This window comes from Saccharomyces mikatae (genome assembly GCF_947241705.1).
Source record: "Saccharomyces mikatae IFO 1815 strain IFO1815 genome assembly, chromosome: 13".
Classification (NCBI taxonomy): domain Eukaryota; kingdom Fungi; phylum Ascomycota; class Saccharomycetes; order Saccharomycetales; family Saccharomycetaceae; genus Saccharomyces; species Saccharomyces mikatae.
This window is the reverse complement of record NC_079268.1, coordinates 48,296-65,343: the sequence shown is the minus strand read 5'-3', so window position 1 is coordinate 65,343 and position 17,048 is coordinate 48,296. Positions and strand designations below refer to the sequence as shown.

The 17,048-nt window shown below is 38.8% G+C and overlaps 8 protein-coding genes across 8 annotated transcripts; 3 read left to right on the top strand and 5 right to left on the bottom strand.

The window, feature by feature from the left end:
• Positions 1–270: 270 nt before the first annotated feature.
• On the bottom strand, positions 271–3,120 carry ZDS2 (Zds2p; the record flags this gene model as incomplete). The annotated part of the gene is made up of 1 exon (XM_056224594.1): positions 271–3,120. The coding sequence occupies one exon, from the start codon at positions 3,118–3,120 to the stop codon at positions 271–273; it is 2,850 nt and encodes a 949-aa protein (XP_056078497.1).
• A 680-nt stretch (positions 3,121–3,800) lies between these two features.
• Positions 3,801–4,724, top strand: COQ5 (2-hexaprenyl-6-methoxy-1,4-benzoquinone methyltransferase; the record flags this gene model as incomplete). Its single annotated transcript, XM_056224593.1, has 1 exon — positions 3,801–4,724. The coding sequence occupies one exon, from the start codon at positions 3,801–3,803 to the stop codon at positions 4,722–4,724; it is 924 nt and encodes a 307-aa protein (XP_056078496.1).
• Positions 4,725–4,987: 263 nt separating this feature from the next.
• Positions 4,988–7,759, bottom strand: BUL2 (ubiquitin-ubiquitin ligase BUL2; the record flags this gene model as incomplete). The annotated part of the gene is made up of 1 exon (XM_056224592.1): positions 4,988–7,759. The coding sequence occupies one exon, from the start codon at positions 7,757–7,759 to the stop codon at positions 4,988–4,990; it is 2,772 nt and encodes a 923-aa protein (XP_056078495.1).
• A 1,027-nt stretch (positions 7,760–8,786) lies between these two features.
• On the bottom strand, positions 8,787–9,680 carry CTK3 (Ctk3p; the record flags this gene model as incomplete). The annotated part of the gene is made up of 1 exon (XM_056224591.1): positions 8,787–9,680. The coding sequence occupies one exon, from the start codon at positions 9,678–9,680 to the stop codon at positions 8,787–8,789; it is 894 nt and encodes a 297-aa protein (XP_056078494.1).
• Positions 9,681–9,965: 285 nt separating this feature from the next.
• Positions 9,966–10,694, bottom strand: DAT1 (Dat1p; the record flags this gene model as incomplete). Its single annotated transcript, XM_056224590.1, has 1 exon — positions 9,966–10,694. The coding sequence occupies one exon, from the start codon at positions 10,692–10,694 to the stop codon at positions 9,966–9,968; it is 729 nt and encodes a 242-aa protein (XP_056078493.1).
• A 483-nt stretch (positions 10,695–11,177) lies between these two features.
• Positions 11,178–12,710, top strand: TAF8 (Taf8p; the record flags this gene model as incomplete). The annotated part of the gene is made up of 1 exon (XM_056224589.1): positions 11,178–12,710. One exon carries the CDS (start codon positions 11,178–11,180, stop codon positions 12,708–12,710), a length of 1,533 nt encoding a protein of 510 aa, XP_056078492.1.
• Positions 12,711–12,954: 244 nt separating this feature from the next.
• VAN1 (Van1p) lies at positions 12,955–14,565 on the top strand (the record flags this gene model as incomplete). The annotated part of the gene is made up of 1 exon (XM_056224588.1): positions 12,955–14,565. One exon carries the CDS (start codon positions 12,955–12,957, stop codon positions 14,563–14,565), a length of 1,611 nt encoding a protein of 536 aa, XP_056078491.1.
• A 384-nt stretch (positions 14,566–14,949) lies between these two features.
• On the bottom strand, positions 14,950–16,587 carry ATR1 (borate transporter; the record flags this gene model as incomplete). The annotated part of the gene is made up of 1 exon (XM_056224587.1): positions 14,950–16,587. One exon carries the CDS (start codon positions 16,585–16,587, stop codon positions 14,950–14,952), a length of 1,638 nt encoding a protein of 545 aa, XP_056078490.1.
• Positions 16,588–17,048: the final 461 nt, after the last annotated feature.

Sequence of the window (17,048 nt, the reverse complement as noted above, 5' to 3'; positions counted from 1 at the left end):
TTCTGTAATTTAGAATGAGACAGGATTTTACTGGAAGGTAGTTTTGCTGCGCTCAACAGATCATTTCACTTTGGTCAAATTTGAGATGAGATGAGATGGGCTTTTCTTCATCCTTGTTAGAAAACTCAAAAAAAAAATTACGATTAACTTTCTCTACAATAATACAACGTTTTTCGTGATAATAATATGTTTGACAGTAAAGTGGACCCTCACAACTTTCTAAGATACCAATCTATGTACATATCTACTACTCTTGTGAATAACTACGATTTATATATCAGGTATCAAAATAGTGCCATCGGAATCATTCTTATCTACCATTCCCAGAGCGGAATCCCCATTGAAGACCACATCTTCACTACCCATCTGCTCCATGTATAAAGTGTGATTGACTAAGTTCAAATAAGAATACATGAAGTTACTCAATAATACCTGTTGCCTTAATTCTCTTCCAGGATCGCTGAGCTTCAGGTGGCTGAGCCTGTAAATGGCCCTTTCAACATTGATGCCCAGACGATGATCAAACATAATCACTGTGGAGTTTGTAATCATAGGTAGCGGGAATCCAAAAGCACTGTCTGTAAATTTTATTGGAGCATTTGGATACTTTGGTTTGACCACATCTCCAAATGTCAGTTTTCTTGGAATTAAATTCGGAGTTTGGGTTTCAGGAGATGGGATAATACTTTCTTCCTGTTGTTCTATACTGTCATCAGAACCTGCTGCTGTGTCTCTATCTATATTAGAGTGTACTTCTACGTTGTAATTGATATCATTACCACTAATATCGAATGAATCGTCGCCATCCAATTCACTAATAGTCTCTACTACAAATTCAGAGCTGTGGCTAATATTGCGGTCAGAAAGTATGGTGGAAGTATTTGGATTTTGTATGGTTGATTGAATAGTACTTTCTGTATCTACATCTCCAGTAGAATCAGTTTCGACAGGTGGTGAAGGACATTCTTGGTTCACTTTTGCTTCCTTAAACTTTTTCTTGGGACTCTTCCTGAATTTAGATAAGCCGGAATGAGAAGCCTTTTTCTTCAGTTCTTTTCTTACACTTTTCTTAATTACTTTCACGTCTGATTTGGAAGGACCACTTTGTTGTCTTCTTTTGAATAATCCGGCAAGCCTTTTCTCCAGCGATTTTTTCTTATGTGTATTGGTTTTGTCATCATTAGGTGATTCTAGTTTTTTTTCAGTTACTGATAATACTGTGGGGTCAGATGACTGTGACGAAGATGAAGAAAGCACTGGAGGAGTAATTATTGGGGATTTTGATTCATCCGAACGAACCTGAAAAATTGGCGAATGCCTGTTTTTGGAATGATTTATTCTTTCCGAAGCACGTTTGGTAGACTTCGTTCTTCTCGAAACGCTTAAATTAACAAAGTCAGCTTTTTCATTCTCCACGCATCCATCATCGTCTTGGTCATCTATAAACTGCTCGTGAGTGTTGTCATTATTATTCAAGTTTTCATTGCTATAATTTAACCATGACCAACCATGACTCGGCTCGCTGATGTTGTTGTTTTCGTCTTCTCTCGAGCTTACATGTTGTTGATCTAATCTTTCAGAAATCATTGAACCAGCATTATGTGGTTTTACCAATACACTGTTGTTAGAGCTATCTGTAGATAAGAGGCTGCTATCTTGAGAAATAGATGCATGTGTCAGATCTTCTTCATCTGAATGGTAATTGGGGCTATCATCATATTTTGCATTTTCAGTACTCCAGTCGGTACTCCAATCAGTACTCGTTCTTCTGTAATGGTCGAAAATTTCTTGAAAATCATTCAGTGAGCCTTGCTCCTGAGGTAGTCGTGCGTAACATGCAGGCGATGAGGTGCTTCTGCGATCATCACTTGTTCGCATATTCATTAGGTTTTTGAGATTTGCCGCTTGTGGAAGGCCACTGCCCTCCAGTCTGATTTTATATGTGTTGAATTTAGACCTTCTCAAAGAAGATCTTTCCGGTATGGTACGTCCACTCTCATTGAACATATTAGATGCAAATTCACTATCATTTTCAGCATCGTTGCTCTTTAAAAGAAGATTTTCATTAGTAAACGAACCTGACATGCTTAAGCTTCTGGCCAAAGTAACCGCATTAGAGCCGGTTAAGCCCGCATTATTGGATATCTTGGTAAGCTCTTCAGTGATTTCCTTCAAAGATACAGATCTTATGGTTCTAACTTCAGAGGAGGGTATTCGCTTATTGACTTGCTCTTGTCCTACTTCCGGTTTATCTGCGACAGAAATTTCGTCATCAAACTTGGTGTAGGAAGTTTTCAAACGAGAAGGTCTTCTAACAATAGAGCCTGAGCTTTTTCGATTGAGAATTACATGGTTATTGCCCACTTCTAACGTGCTTTCACCAGAGTCTTCGTCCGTGCTTATTTGAATGTTTTGTAAAGTGTCTTGAATCAACTCCAAATAATTTTCTGGTTTAACATTCGGATGTTGGTTAGCAGGCACCCACAACAAGTTTTGGGTAAAATCGACAGTTTTTGATTCGTGATCATCCATTGCCTCCAAGACTGCGTCGTGAGCCAATGCCTTTACCCCGCTTAGTCTTCTATTTCTACACGTGACTCTTGCTGAAGAAGTGGATGAAGGCGCATTATAAAAGATCTTTTCCTTCTCCAATGTCTCTTCATCATGCAAATATTCTGTTTGAGTGATATCTATACTGTCGTCCGCATTAGTAGCTTCCCCCTCCTCGTATGCGTCATTATCTTCGCCCCTTTTTTCTTCCTCTTGTTTTGGCTGTATAACATCTTCTTCACACAGTGATTCTTGTAGTGATTCCTTTGACGAATCTGAAGAATACGAGTTTCTGCTGTTTACTTTGAACTCTAACTCAGGATCAATCACTAGATCCATCGAACCAATTGACAATCGCTTCAGATTTTTCACATTCTGGATTTCCGTATCTAAAGACTTAGCAGCAATAAACACATCAGATTTTCTTTTCTCGAGAAGTTCCTTCTTGGATAGCTGCGTCTTCCTCATTCGCCTCATTTGAATATTATTGTTATTATTGTCCGCACCATTACCACAGCTTTCTACAGTATCATGGCTAACGTCGTTCTGGTCATCTTCCGTTAGTATCATGAAATTCTAATTTTATTTTGTTTATTTTACAAACGTAATACTACGTGAAAGAGACACCACTACCGACCTTAACGTTGTTCTTTAGGGTTTACTCCAGTTTTCTATTACATTATTATGATCTGATGAAGATGAGATGAAAACAAAAAAAACGCGGTTTCTGCTACCCGCATAACGCGTCAAACAATTTTACTAGATATTATACTTGCACGCTCATAATTCGCTGCTAGTGGCAATTGCTCGGTCCAATGTGGTAGATTTTGCAATCCAACCCAAGCATAGAAGGATTATAAGTATCGGCTAGACACATTCTAATTCGCTGAGTTTTTGTAATGTTCCTTGTGGGAAGGAATGCGAGAATCTTTTGAAATTAAGAAACACGCAAACCTAAACAGGCAAAAATACTGTTGATCCGATACCATAGTATTCAATGGTGTTCTTTTTGGTACTATCTATTGATATATTTGGCCAGCATATCGTTAAATGAGAGTCTTTCCGTAAAGGATTGTGCCCTGTTGCCTGTTCTGCCCAAAATGGAAGTCAACTTCCGCATTTGGCAAAAACTGAAAAATGAGAAAAAGGATCAGGTAAGAAGCTATTAGGATATCTGCCACCCTCGCTCCTTATAATATCATTGTTACAGTTGTAAAGAGAACAATACAGATAGCGGCAAGGAAGGTATCATGTTGATTTCTTCACGGATCGTTCAAAGCTCGTTGGTTAATGTCCCGCTAAGGTTACCTAGGTTTTTTACTCAAGCTCGCCGAGTATATAAAGAAGAAGAACCTAGCACTCCTCTATCACCCACACCTGAACAACCCGAACAGAAATATACGCATTTTGGTTCGAAGACTGTTTTGAAGTCTTCTAAACAGAAGTTGGTTGGTAATGTCTTCTCTTCTGTGGCAAATCGGTACGATTTGATGAATGACGTTATGTCATTGGGTATTCACAGATTATGGAAAGATCATTTTATCAACAAATTAGATGCAGGCAAAAGGCCAAACTCTACCGCTCCTTTGAACTTCATTGACGTGGCTGGTGGGTCCGGCGATATCGCTTTCGGACTATTGGACCATGCTGAGTCGAAATTTGGTGATACTGAATCTACAATGGATATTGTAGATATCAACGCTGACATGCTTAAAGAAGGTGAGAAAAGAGCTATGGAACAAGGTAAATATTTTAAGGATCCTCGTGTCAGATTTTTGGTGTCTAATGGAGAAGTACTGGAGGAAATTGAGTCTAATTCTAAGGACATTTACACAGTTTCCTTTGGTATTAGAAACTTCACTGATATTCAAAAGGGGTTGAATACCGCTTATAGAGTGTTGAAGCCGGGTGGTATTTTCTATTGTTTGGAATTTTCCAAGGTTGAGAACCCCCTTATGGACTTTGCTTACCAACAGTGGGCTAAAGTTTTACCTGTCATGGGTTCAATGATTGCTAATGACTATGACTCTTATCAGTATTTAGTGGAATCTATTGAAAGATTTCCTGACCAAGAAACGTTCAAATCCATGATCGAAAAGGCGGGTTTTAAGTCAGCAGGTTATGAAAGTTTAACTTTTGGCATATGTGCCATTCATTGGGGTATTAAAGTTTAAAGACAGTTTCTTTCTTCATTTAGAGAACCAAAGTTAGTAGAATATGCCTATTGTGTTCATGTTTTTTTCTTTCAGCAAGTGCGTATGCCATGTGATAACGATACATTTTGTTGTATTATGCAGCAAACATACATATCCCATTAGGAAGAAAAAGAGGAGAAATAGATTGACTGTATATAATTATAAGAATAATAGGTATAATAAATGGTTCAACAACATCCCTGTTGTTATCAATTATTTGTAAATTGCGAGGTTCTTAGGTGTTATATAGTCTCACTTTGTAACTTCTTAACGTCAACTGGAATATCAACTTTCATGGAACCTAAATGGTTGTCGAATTTGATATTCACTCTAACGCAATAAAATCTACAGCACAGGCACGTCTCAAAATTAGGTACTAAAGTTTCCTTGATGTTGGGGTTCAACTTCAAATTAACCGTTACATCTCTTTTATACTGCAGTGGCTTCACCTTTTCCCATTCATGCACAATCTGTTGAGTAAATTTAGTAGCAGTGGATGCACCATTACTAAACGTTGCTTGTAAGAAGTTGTTGTTACTGGAGGACAGAGAAGGAGAACTTGAACTCCCTTTTTTAGAAATTACATCCTCGTTTTCTTCTTCAAAAGTATGTATCTGTTTTTTGAAGATATCATGTAAATCAATAACATCAACTTTTAACCCGGCTAAACTGTCAATATCATTGTTTATCTGATCAGATATGAAATTTGTGAATAACAATTCTTTTGAAGTAGTGTGATCTCTATTTCTATTATAAAGTTCATCTAATTTCACATGGTTCTCTTCAAATTTTTTACGATATTCGTGGACCTGTTTTTGGTAAGCCGAAAATTTCGTCTTCAATTGGTTTAACCTATTCTCGTTCATTAACAGCTCGGTGCTGAATTTGATAGGAATAGAATTATCAGACTTGGCGGTGATAACCAGAAATTCTGTAGTTACAGAGCTTATCTCTGGTGGTTTATGGCCTGCGCTATTATTAGATTGAATACAGGTTAAGCGTACATCTAATTTAGTTAGTGGAGTTTTCATTTCATCCGAAAGCATACTCATTAACCTCTGCCAATTCTCTTTTTCTTGTTCACTCTTCGCTTCAAATTTATTGGTTTTCCTTAACAATGATGGTGACCAGTAAGGCAACGCAGATTGTGGTTTTTTGACTGATAATACAATTAAACCGGAATTGTATAGATGTGTACCGCTTGAAGATGGGCCTGCTTCTGATGAGTTCAAGAAATGAGAAAATAAACTTGAATTTGATTTACTCTTATTCTTAAACTTATACCGTAACTCAGTCTCAACTAAGTTTTCCTTCGGGACCATGTTCTTGGAGTCATAAGATGGCGTCGGATTAGTAGCATCATCAATTCTGTTATTAATGTGGAGTTGATCTAACTTACGTCTTAATATCTCGTCAGAATCCAAATCTTCATTGCCATCTAAAGTTCCGCTTATATCCGTATCATGAATATCCAAATTTGAAATAGCCTCATCTAACTCCAGTTTCCTGAAAACTTTTTTTAAAGCTTCAAATCTATCCTCGATCAAGGTTTCCAAATCACTGAGCTGTCTTAGACACGTCTTCTCATTTTGCTGATTAGTAACACCGGCAAAAGGGAAGGGCATGACTCTCAAGTTATATTCCTTTTCCTTCATAATATTCAACTTTGACGTTCTTTTGTCTTTACCCACAATTTTGGCATCAATGGTATAATTTATCGATAAGTTATCATCTGCCATGTCCAGGGTCAAAATGGGCGAGCCTTTGGTACCTAAATGTCCACAGCCAAGGACACTATTAACTTTTATCCCAGAATATTTACAATTATTTTTATACTTGTCAATACCAAAACTTGGTGGTAGAAGGCAGTGAGAAAATTGCTCTTGTTTGCATGTCACATCCAATAATTGTGTAGGAAGCTTAAACATAAAGAATTTTTTGTATTTTGTGTTTGGCTTCAGTTCCCTGCTGTTTGAAAGACCAATAATGGCATCATCAAAATCCCGTTCACCCGGAACAATATTGATACCTGTACTTGGGGTGATATTTGTATAAGACCAAGATGCACTTAGATCAACCATTCTCAAAAATCTCTTCAAAGTTCTTTTCCCCTTTTGACGGTCGATTACAGAAATATACGCCTCTAAAGTAACGTAAAACATTTCAAATTTCAAGGGTTGCGAAGATCGATTTTCAATCAAACAGTAGCCATGGATAATATCGCCCGATGTATATTCCTTTAATATGGATTGTTCCTCAGGACGTTCATGAGGTATTGATGCAGTTTTCGTTATTCTTATATCAATCTCAATCGGAGTGGTCATTTTGGGTAAGGTGTATAATTTGTCTATAAAAATGTTATCCGAGTCATTTAGGTCGTCTTCGAACGGTATTTGACTGACATTGGTGTCTGACAAAGAATGATGTGATTGTCTATTATCTGTAGTGGTATTTATTGTAAGATGTTGCGTTTGTAAAGGATGTAGGTTGGTAAGAGAGTGTGAAGTAGCTCCATTACATACGTTTTCTGATCCTGATATCGCTGTCAATTGTGACCTTTCCACAGAATTGTCATTACTGGATAATGTAGTCATTCTTTGTGTACGAACTTCTTGATAAGAAGGAGGGAAGTCGTGTCTGTCCGGGTCAACGTTGCCCTGAGGTATATGTCTGTGTAAGGCATTATACATCTCAAAAGATGGCAGGACGTCCACAACCATATTTGCTCTATGAGATAGTGTCGACTTGGTACAGTCCATTTCTAATGCGTTTTCCTCTTGTTCTTGTCGTAAACGATCCAAGTTGGTTGTTGAAGCGCTGCGTATGTCATCGCCTTGACAATCGGTTGCACATGGAGTGTGGCAACTATTTGGATGGTGTGAATTATTAGTAGAGTTACTTAATAATTGCTGCTGACGGCGCTTCCTCAATAAATGAATGTTGTCTTCTGTAGAAACAGATTTTAAAGTAGGTCTACCATTTTTCCTTGATGAAGTGGAGAATGTAAAAGTCATTAGTGGTTTTTTGTTTCCCCACAAGAAATCTTAATTTCGCTGTTTCAATTGCAAAGTCGTTAGCCAAGATAGGCGAGAGTTAGACCACTTTTTTGAAAATCCTATAGGAACAAAACCAATTATTGGTGGGTAAGTACAGAAAGATTGACAATAAATGCCCTGTGCATGTTTGTTGAAGAATTTCAGAAATATCTCCTAATAGGTAGCGGCAGGTAAAAATCACCTGAAGAAATGCCAAGTGCACAGATTGCAGAAACAAGGCGAGCAATGGCGGGTGATTGTAAATATACGAACAGCAAAAGGCGAAAAAAGCAGTGCCGTATGCATAAAAAAAAAACAATAAAGGTTTTAGAACGTGAAGAAACCTACCACGAGTTTCTAGATGTGGGAGAGGCAGTATCCTTGGCACTTTGTATGGTGGTGTTCTTAGTAAACAAACTCTACACTCCCTCCCAGCCTTTTAGCATTCGTAAATGAGAAAACACCCTGCAAAATTGAAAGTGAGAATGTCCTTGACAGTAAAATATCTCCAATAGCGTCGGGGGCGTGTAGCAGTTTTCGGTAAACATCAAGCTGAGTTCGTAGGAAACAATTACTTCACAAACTCTAAATCAACTAATGTAGCAACATATCACATGTAGTAAACCAAAACGCAAGTTTTTTCTGTGGGAAGATGGTGTAGAAATCATCGAACAAAGTGAAGGGTCATAACGTTTTATAATCCTCAGTTTTCTTAAGTTGTCGTTTGTCTTTCGTCAGAAACAGCTTCACTATCGAGTGCAACTTTAGAAAATGGCTGTAGAATGACACGACAACACATTCCATTCCATAACCCTTTTCACAGTTGCTACTTTTTACATTCTGAGGAGGTATAACAAATATAACAGGAAGACAATTTAGCCGCCTTTCCATTTCGTGCCCTTTTGTTTTTTTTTGAAATCTGGATAAGAAAAAAGATAAGTTCATTTGTTCGCGAGCTTATTTATATTAATATCTATATTTATGGATGATATATAATCACACAGTATTAATACATGTAGGATGCTTTTGCAATGTCATTCAAAGCCTTGATGCTTTTATAGTCGTCCTTATCGAACCCTGAATCAGTAGTTTCGAAATGTGTCCACAAGCTTTGGAATTCAGATTCATCTAGCATATCGTTGGAGGGCCTTTCAACGTACCAACTTGTTTCCTTCGATCTCTTGTGTAGTTCCCTATCTGCCTCCATTCTGTGCAATAGGATGTTCGTGTTTGTTGGCTGCGTCCGTAAATCTGGGTTAATGGTGGTTGTATCGGAATTGAACTGTTGAAAAAAAGCCAGTTTTCTTGCATCTCTGTCTTTTAGCAAAATTTCTGTTCGCTGTAATGATTGACTGTACTCCTGAGTAGTCCTTCCTGTCTTGACACTGTACCATGTCGTAGCAGGCTCTATGTTTGTAGCGTCTGATGGTGTGGGCTCGGCTGTGGTAGCGTTGTATTGGATCAGGCTTGACAGGTCGAGGAACAGTTCCTTACAAGTATTTAGGTTGGTGAGTGATTGCCAGTCCTGGCATGGCAGACAGAGCTCAAAAACCAAATCTATGTCCATTAGCAGCACTTCATTTAGCACTTTGGTGACACTGGTGTTAGAATGACTGTGCGGATATAAATTCCTTATTATCCTGACATAGTATATCACCACATCCAGTCTGTCCAGTGGGTCCATCTTTATGGTCGTATCAAACAAACACTGGTGGAAGTCCTCATAGTGATGCCTGTAATTTCTCAAGTAGAATTGTATAGGGTCATTGTTCAGCTTTTGTTGCGATGACGGCGGGGTAGTTGTTGATGATGATGCGGCAGAGTCCCTTGTCTTGTGTAACGTCTTCTGTAGGTTCTTCAGCACCTGAATAAATTGTAGTCTAGCCTCGAGGGAGTCCATTTTTGCCTATATGTTCCGTATTTGGTTTTCTTTGTCACCAATTCGAATCCTAGCAGATATTTTCATTTTTTCTTTCTGGTTTTTCCACACTGTGCTTAATTAGGAAAACAGTGAATTAGAATTAATGATGAGGAAGAAGAGATCAGTCTTGCATAAACATTGCTAAAAGAAATACAAATAGATATATAAATATTAATAGATATACACACATATTTATCTATGCTTATCTCAACTGGTTATCATATGGCATATACGAATGTTTTAGTGGTATGCTGGAAATAAATGTCATATAGTTGCATTTTTCTCTGTGGATTCGGAATTCTTAGTGATATGTGTTGCCTGCGGCGGTTGCGTCCGTGGTTGATTTGATGCTGCTGAACTTGTAGACAAATCAAGATATGGTTTCACAGTGAAGGGCCGTTGCAGATAGTTGTAGGGTCCCATCAGGAAAGATGATGACGGGTCTTGATTGCTCCCGTTTATGGTAAAGTTCATGTCCACGTTGACGCTGTTGTTGAGGTTGTGATTTGAGTTATGATTAAAACTATGATCAACACTGGAACTCGAATTTATGTGGCCGCTGGGGTTCCCCGTTGAAGAGAGCAGGATCTTGTGAGTGATGAACGGCTTGGCGGGGACCACATCCATCCTTTGTTGTTGGTGGTGGTGGTGGTGCGGCTGCGGCTGCGGCTGCTGCTGCTGTTCCATTATTGACTGGTGGCCATAATCCAGAGATGGGAGCAATGAAGTCGCCCCGGCTGCTGTTGTTGAATTATGACCCGCATGTGAAGACGGGCTATGTGTCAACTCCCTCAACGCGTCCACAGCTTCCATGTCCCTCGAACTAATGGAGCGCGATTCCTGATCCTGTTGTGTGCCATCAGTATCCTTACCTGCAATATCTTGCCTCCTCCTCCTACCACTGCCAGGCTTTCTTCCCTCTCTCAACGTCTTACCTTTTCCCGGTTTTCTGCCGCTTCCAGGTTTTCTTCCTTGTGCTAAAGTTTTCGCCATCACCTAATATCGTGCTCTAATGCAATTAGGACACCTCGCAGGTATACGGGATGATCTATCCAAAACTTCCACTAACACTTCCACTGACAATAGTAGAAATTTTTTTTCTTCATTCCCCTCCAAAACTCATCACCAAAAAAAAAAAATATACACTAGCATCGGCCTCATAAACGAAAAAAAAGACGTTAAAAAGGAAAACATAATGGAAATACTTAGATAGCATAAAGAAATGATTGAAAAGAGGACCAGCTCGATCCGTAAACATGCTCTTTTGTCTTGTTAATCGCTGATTTTATGAACAGCGTAGCATGAAGCGCGAATACTAGTGCTAAGTCAAGCTCAAAAGGGAGATTTAAGAGTGTTACCCGTTGTTCTTTAATGTAGAATATCTTCAACTCCACTGAAAAAAAGAGTAAAAGCAATAGAAAAGCGTGGCAAGTAAGCAAGCAAACAAGTGTGTAATTGAGGGAGATACAGAGGGCAATGACTTTTAGAATGTCTGGAAGCGAGTCAGGTACTCAACATACTATAGTTCAGTTAAGAAGGCTACCGGATCTGACGGAAATTAGTCACTTGGAGATAGATGCCCCCGTAGTGGAAATCTTGAAAAAAACAGTGCTGTTTCAATTGAACTCGTTGAATATCTGCATTTCAAACTTTGCATTGGATGAGCTGGTCAATCTCGTGGCTGTTCAGATGGACGGGATGTTTCGCAACCTGCACAATCTGACACTTTTACAAAGAAGGTCGGAAGCTTCTCAAGCGGATTTGAAGTTATTGTTTAGAGAGTTCAATGTGGATGCGGCCTCCCTTTACCAGCAATTTCAGGTCTCCGAATTTATTAAATCGAACCATGCTGTGGAATACGGGAAATTGGTGAGGTTGTCATCTTTCCCTGCTCTTGCGCATAACGAAGAGGATGAAGAGGATGAATTAAGTAATATCGAAGAGCAGCAGAGCGAGATCAACGTTTTGTTGCCTCCTTCCAACCCATTGGAAAAGCTGATACCGAGTTGGCTACCAAACTTCCCGCCAGACCACACCTATAAGTTTACACCTGAGTTCAATCATCCAATTACTGATTTAAAAACTATCAAGAAAGAAATAGTAAAAGAAAGTGAAGAGTCTGAAAAGGCACTGTTAAATCTAAACAAACGTCTTTCCCACCTCTCATCGGCGTCTCACACCTCACCACCGCCTGTTCTGGACGATGCGGATGCCACTGAGCAACAGTTGGAGATATGGGGTAACGCACTTCAAGAAAGGAAACCAACCATAACTGCAACGTCCTTGAATGAAAGCAACATCGAGCAGTATGCGAAGTATAGAGTCGAATTAGCGAGAGAACGGGTTGCGAAGTTTGAACTCAACCAGTTGAAAAGAACAAAAAACCCATTTTTAAAACTTTCAGAGACTCTCTACTTTTCAGAGGGCCCTCATCAATCTCACAAAACCATACAAAGTGCCATAGATTTGCAGTTTCGCAAGTCAATGACATTATTCATGCACAATTTACCAAAAGTCCAGAAGTTGAAGAAGGAAAGAATACGAATGGCCAAAGAAGAAAGAGCGAAATCGCTCAGGCGTCGACAAGAAGAGCTTATTTCAGAGCGAAAGAAGAGGGAACAAGACGAAGGCCATGATCTGGAGCTCTTGCTAAACAATGAACATGCAAGGGAGGCTACTGATAACAACACGACCCCCAATGTAGCAAACAACTCTACCATAATTATAAACGCAAACGCAAACGATGAGGATGACGATATGAATCTATTCGGCATACTGGGAAGTAGTGAGGATGAGAATGAAATCTCGAGCATGCCGGTGGAGAATCTCGCTGGGGAATCAGAACCCCCCACAATGATAATGCAAGATACCGTAAACTCTACTCTAGCGGCACATAACACAACCAATGTTGACGCTACAGCAAACCGCTCCACCCATTCGACCCTCAGCGAGAACACCCCAACGTCTCCTCCTACAGCCATGGCCACAGATAACGATATAACTATGTAAAACGTAGCCTGTAATAATCCAGCGGTTGTTCCTTAAGTATACTACAGTATGTATTTAATTTATCTCCGGAGAAGAATTTTCCTTTTCTTTATTTTTTTCGGCGAGTATACCGAAACAAAAGTCATAGAATATTCATAATCAAAGAAAAATGCATGTCTTGTGAATCAATGAGCAGACGTGTAATAGCTGACATATAGGTGCAGTGACGGTTATTTGAGCTTCTCGACTTTCTAATTAACACAGGATGGGCTTGTTTCTCAATCTAAGGTCTAATAGAAAGCAGAAGTCCGTGGACAATGGACTAAGCTTGCCCATTTCAAGAAACGGTAGCTCGAACGATATCAAGGATAAACGCACACTGCATAACTCCAAGTCATTTAAGGATAAGTATGTGTACCAGCCGCGTTCTAAATCGTCCAAATTTCAGATGACAGTGAATGCCATATCCCTTATTATTATAACTATTCTCTCATTATATCTTTCGATATCGTTTCTTACTGGAATGAGCATAGGTGTACCTATACAAAATGGAAGACCGTTATTGGGTTCGTCGAAATCATCCGATAATTACAAGACAATCGATTTAGAAGATGAAGAGTATTACGACTATGATTTCGAGGATATTGACCCTGAAGTGGTTTCAAAATTTGACAATGGTGTGGAGCATTATCTGATATCTCAATTTGGTTCAGATGTGTTGACCCCCAAGGATGACGAAAAGTATCAAAGTGAACTGAGTATGCTTTTGGATTCTACAGTTGAAAAATATGACCTATCGAGGTTTGAAGGTGCTTCCAATGGAGTGGAAACACGTGATCACATACTACTGTGTGTTCCGCTAAGAAACGCAGCTGATGTATTGCCCCTAATGTTTAAGCATTTAATGAACTTGACTTACCCACACGAACTAATCGACCTAGCCTTTTTGGTGAGTGATTGTTCTGAGGATGACACCACATTGGATGCGCTAATAGCGTACTCGAGACAGTTGCAAAATGGTACGTTATCTCAAATTTTTCAAGAGATTGATGCTGTTATTGATTCGCAAACTAAAGGCACCGATAAACTATACCTTCAGTATATGGACCAAAATTATATTAACCGTGTTCGCCAGGCCTTTTCTCCACCATTCCATGAAAATTACGACAAACCATTTAGGTCAGTGCAGATTTTTCAAAAGGATTTTGGTCAAGTAATTGGTCAAGGTTTTAGTGATAGACACGCGGTGAAGGTTCAAGGTATAAGGAGGAAATTAATGGGAAGAGCGAGAAATTGGTTAACTGCAAATGCTTTGAAACCATATCATTCATGGGTTTACTGGAGAGATGCCGATGTTGAACTTTGTCCCGGGTCAATTATTCAAGATTTGATGAGCAAAAACTACGACGTTATTGTTCCTAACGTTTGGAGACCATTACCCACATTCCTAGAGAGTGAGCAACCATATGATTTGAATTCTTGGATGGAATCCAAGGAGGGATTGGAGTTGGCAAAGACTCTCGATGAGGATGATGTTATTGTAGAGGGTTATGCAGAGTATCCAACATGGAGGGTTCATTTGGCCTACATTAGAGATGCAGAAGGTGATCCAAATGAAGTCATAGATTTGGACGGTGTCGGGGGGGTCTCTATCCTGGCAAAGGCCAAACTATTCAGAAATGGTGTGCAGTTTCCTGCATTTACTTTTGAAAACCATGCAGAAACAGAGGCGTTTGGTAAAATGGCAAAGAAAATGGGGTACAGAGTTGGCGGTTTGCCGCATTATACTATTTGGCATATTTATGAACCGAGTGATGACGATTTGAAGGAAATTGCAGCAAAGGAAAGAGAGAAGAGAAGAGAGGCAGAAGAATAATCGTTGCGACATTTAATATTAGTTTAGTTTGTTTTATTTTTTGTTTTTATTTTATTTTCATTTTTTGTTCTGGTATTGATTTCTCTTTCATTTCTTTTTCTACAATGAATATGTAGTATATATGTATACGTTTGTAAAGTGAAGAAAAAGACTCTTCGAAAAACAATTATCTTAATATCAAATTAGTGCTTAAAACACTGCCATGAGAGAGCCATCATTAAGGATTAAATAATTACCAAGAATTGCGGAGTATATTGATTAACTACCTATTTCTATTCTAAATATTTGTAGGCTGAAAATGTGAAAATTATTCAAACGCCTCGTGTCTATGAAACCACATGACATGGTATCTTCATATATGTATATATTAAGAGGTACTCCCCTCTAAGTCGTAGCACAATCATTTTCAGTAGCGGCTTTTGCCTTGTGATCATTTATAAAACTTTCGACCATGTAGAGTCCGCTAATCATGCAAGCTAAACTTGCCAATCCTATTCCAAGATACTGGGCACCTCTATAGCCCTTCAAAAGATGTTTTCCGTCGGGATCAAGCTGTGTCTCTACTGTGGCACCCATCCCTAGACATAAAGACATGGAATAATTAACAACAGTATTCACTAATGACCCAGCCATACCTTGATATTCCATCGGCAAATTATCACTAAAGATGATGGAGGATGCAGGAAATGAAAGATCCATACCAAAACTCAGAATTATCATCGTTCCTAATTGAGTACGAAAGTATGTCTCATGAACCGGTGTAACGCTCGCCATTATTGAGCCCACGTTGAATGCCACCATAGAAAAGAATAAATACACCGATGGTGATACATTTTTGATAGTAAATCCCACCAGCAAAGCAGCAATAATACCCCAAATTAAAAACATAAAATAAGTACCACCAGCCCACAACGCCGTATAATGTCTTATATTCAATTGAAATTGGAAGTAGTAAAACGTAAAAATACCAAATGAGCCCCATCCAAAGAATAGAGCCAGCATAATTTGTATCATATGATAATCTTTAATAACGGCGTGTGGTAATAACGGGCTTTTGGCAAACCACATCTCATATATGATAAAAACGGCGAGAAAAATTACAGAAATGATCAAAATCACAATAATATATGCCTGGCTCCAGCCAGAGATGGGAGCTTGATTCCATACAAAATTTAATAAAATGAGACCAATCACACCTAAAACAGAACCAATCCAATCCATAGAAAAATGGTGGATGTTCGTAGGTATATTATTGGGAATGGCGTATATCGACAGTCCAAAATTGATGAGCGAGGCTATGCTGAAGGCATAAAATGCCCATGGCCATTGGTTTGGGTTCTCAGTACCAATCAAACCAGCAAAAAGGCAACCCAAAGTAGCTCCGATAGGAGCCATTGCGCCAACAAAGCTAATGACAATGTTTTTACGAAATGTACCGCCCACATAGATATTTCCTATTATCCCCAGTACATTTGGTAAAACAAATGCAATTCCTAGTCCTTGGAAGGCTCTACAAATAATGAAAAAGGTGTCACTACCAGAGTAATTCGTGATCCCACAAATTAAAGACCATATGATAACCAAAACATATCCTACCAATAACATTTTTTTCAACCCGTATATGTCACCTAATCTGCCACTAATCAAAATAAACGAACCAGAAACTAGTGGAAAGGATGCCATTAGCCATGACTTTGAGTTTCCTTCTGACCCGAAACTATCCGAAAGGATATTCATAATGGAAAGAGTTTGCGTAGTACCTGCTTGATTTAGAAGTTGACTTATCATACAAGTAAAAATGAAAAGATATTCTTGCCATGCATACTTAAAATACTTTGGGTTTTGCCATTTCTGATTGCATTCTACCATTTCATCTTCAAGATTTGTAAAAGCTGTTCCTCTTAAAGTCTCTTCGCTGCCATTATCTCGCGAAGATTTTTTAGGGGGGAACACTGCTTCATTCTCCACTTCCATACAATCATCGTTCTTTTCCTCAGACTCTACTAATACATGCACGCTCATTATTATTTCCGGTTTGTAATTATCCTCTCTCTTTATCAGAATAATTTGTAGATTTGTTCGAAATCTATGATGCACACTATCTTATTCATTCTATAGAAGCTTCTTTATTCCAATTATGCTTAAGAACAATCGCATTTAGTGAAACTTCAGTATGAGAGAGTGGTCATCTTACCCAAAGAACAATACCAGTTCTTCGAGTGTCAAAGCAGCCAGACCCTGCGGCTGGACATCAGAGCTTACTAAACCGGGAATGAAAAATAATAAAACTAGGGCAATAAAAAATAGTGAATACTGCGTTGATGACTCAATCAAAAAACAATAAAGGCGAGAAAATCCCGTCATCGTAAACCGTTCAAAGTGAGATTAATGTGTAGAGTGCCGCCTCTTCAATAATAATCACTGTGATATTATTTAGTTTATACAAAGGTCTGGGTAAAATAAAGGGAAATACTTTGCCAGCC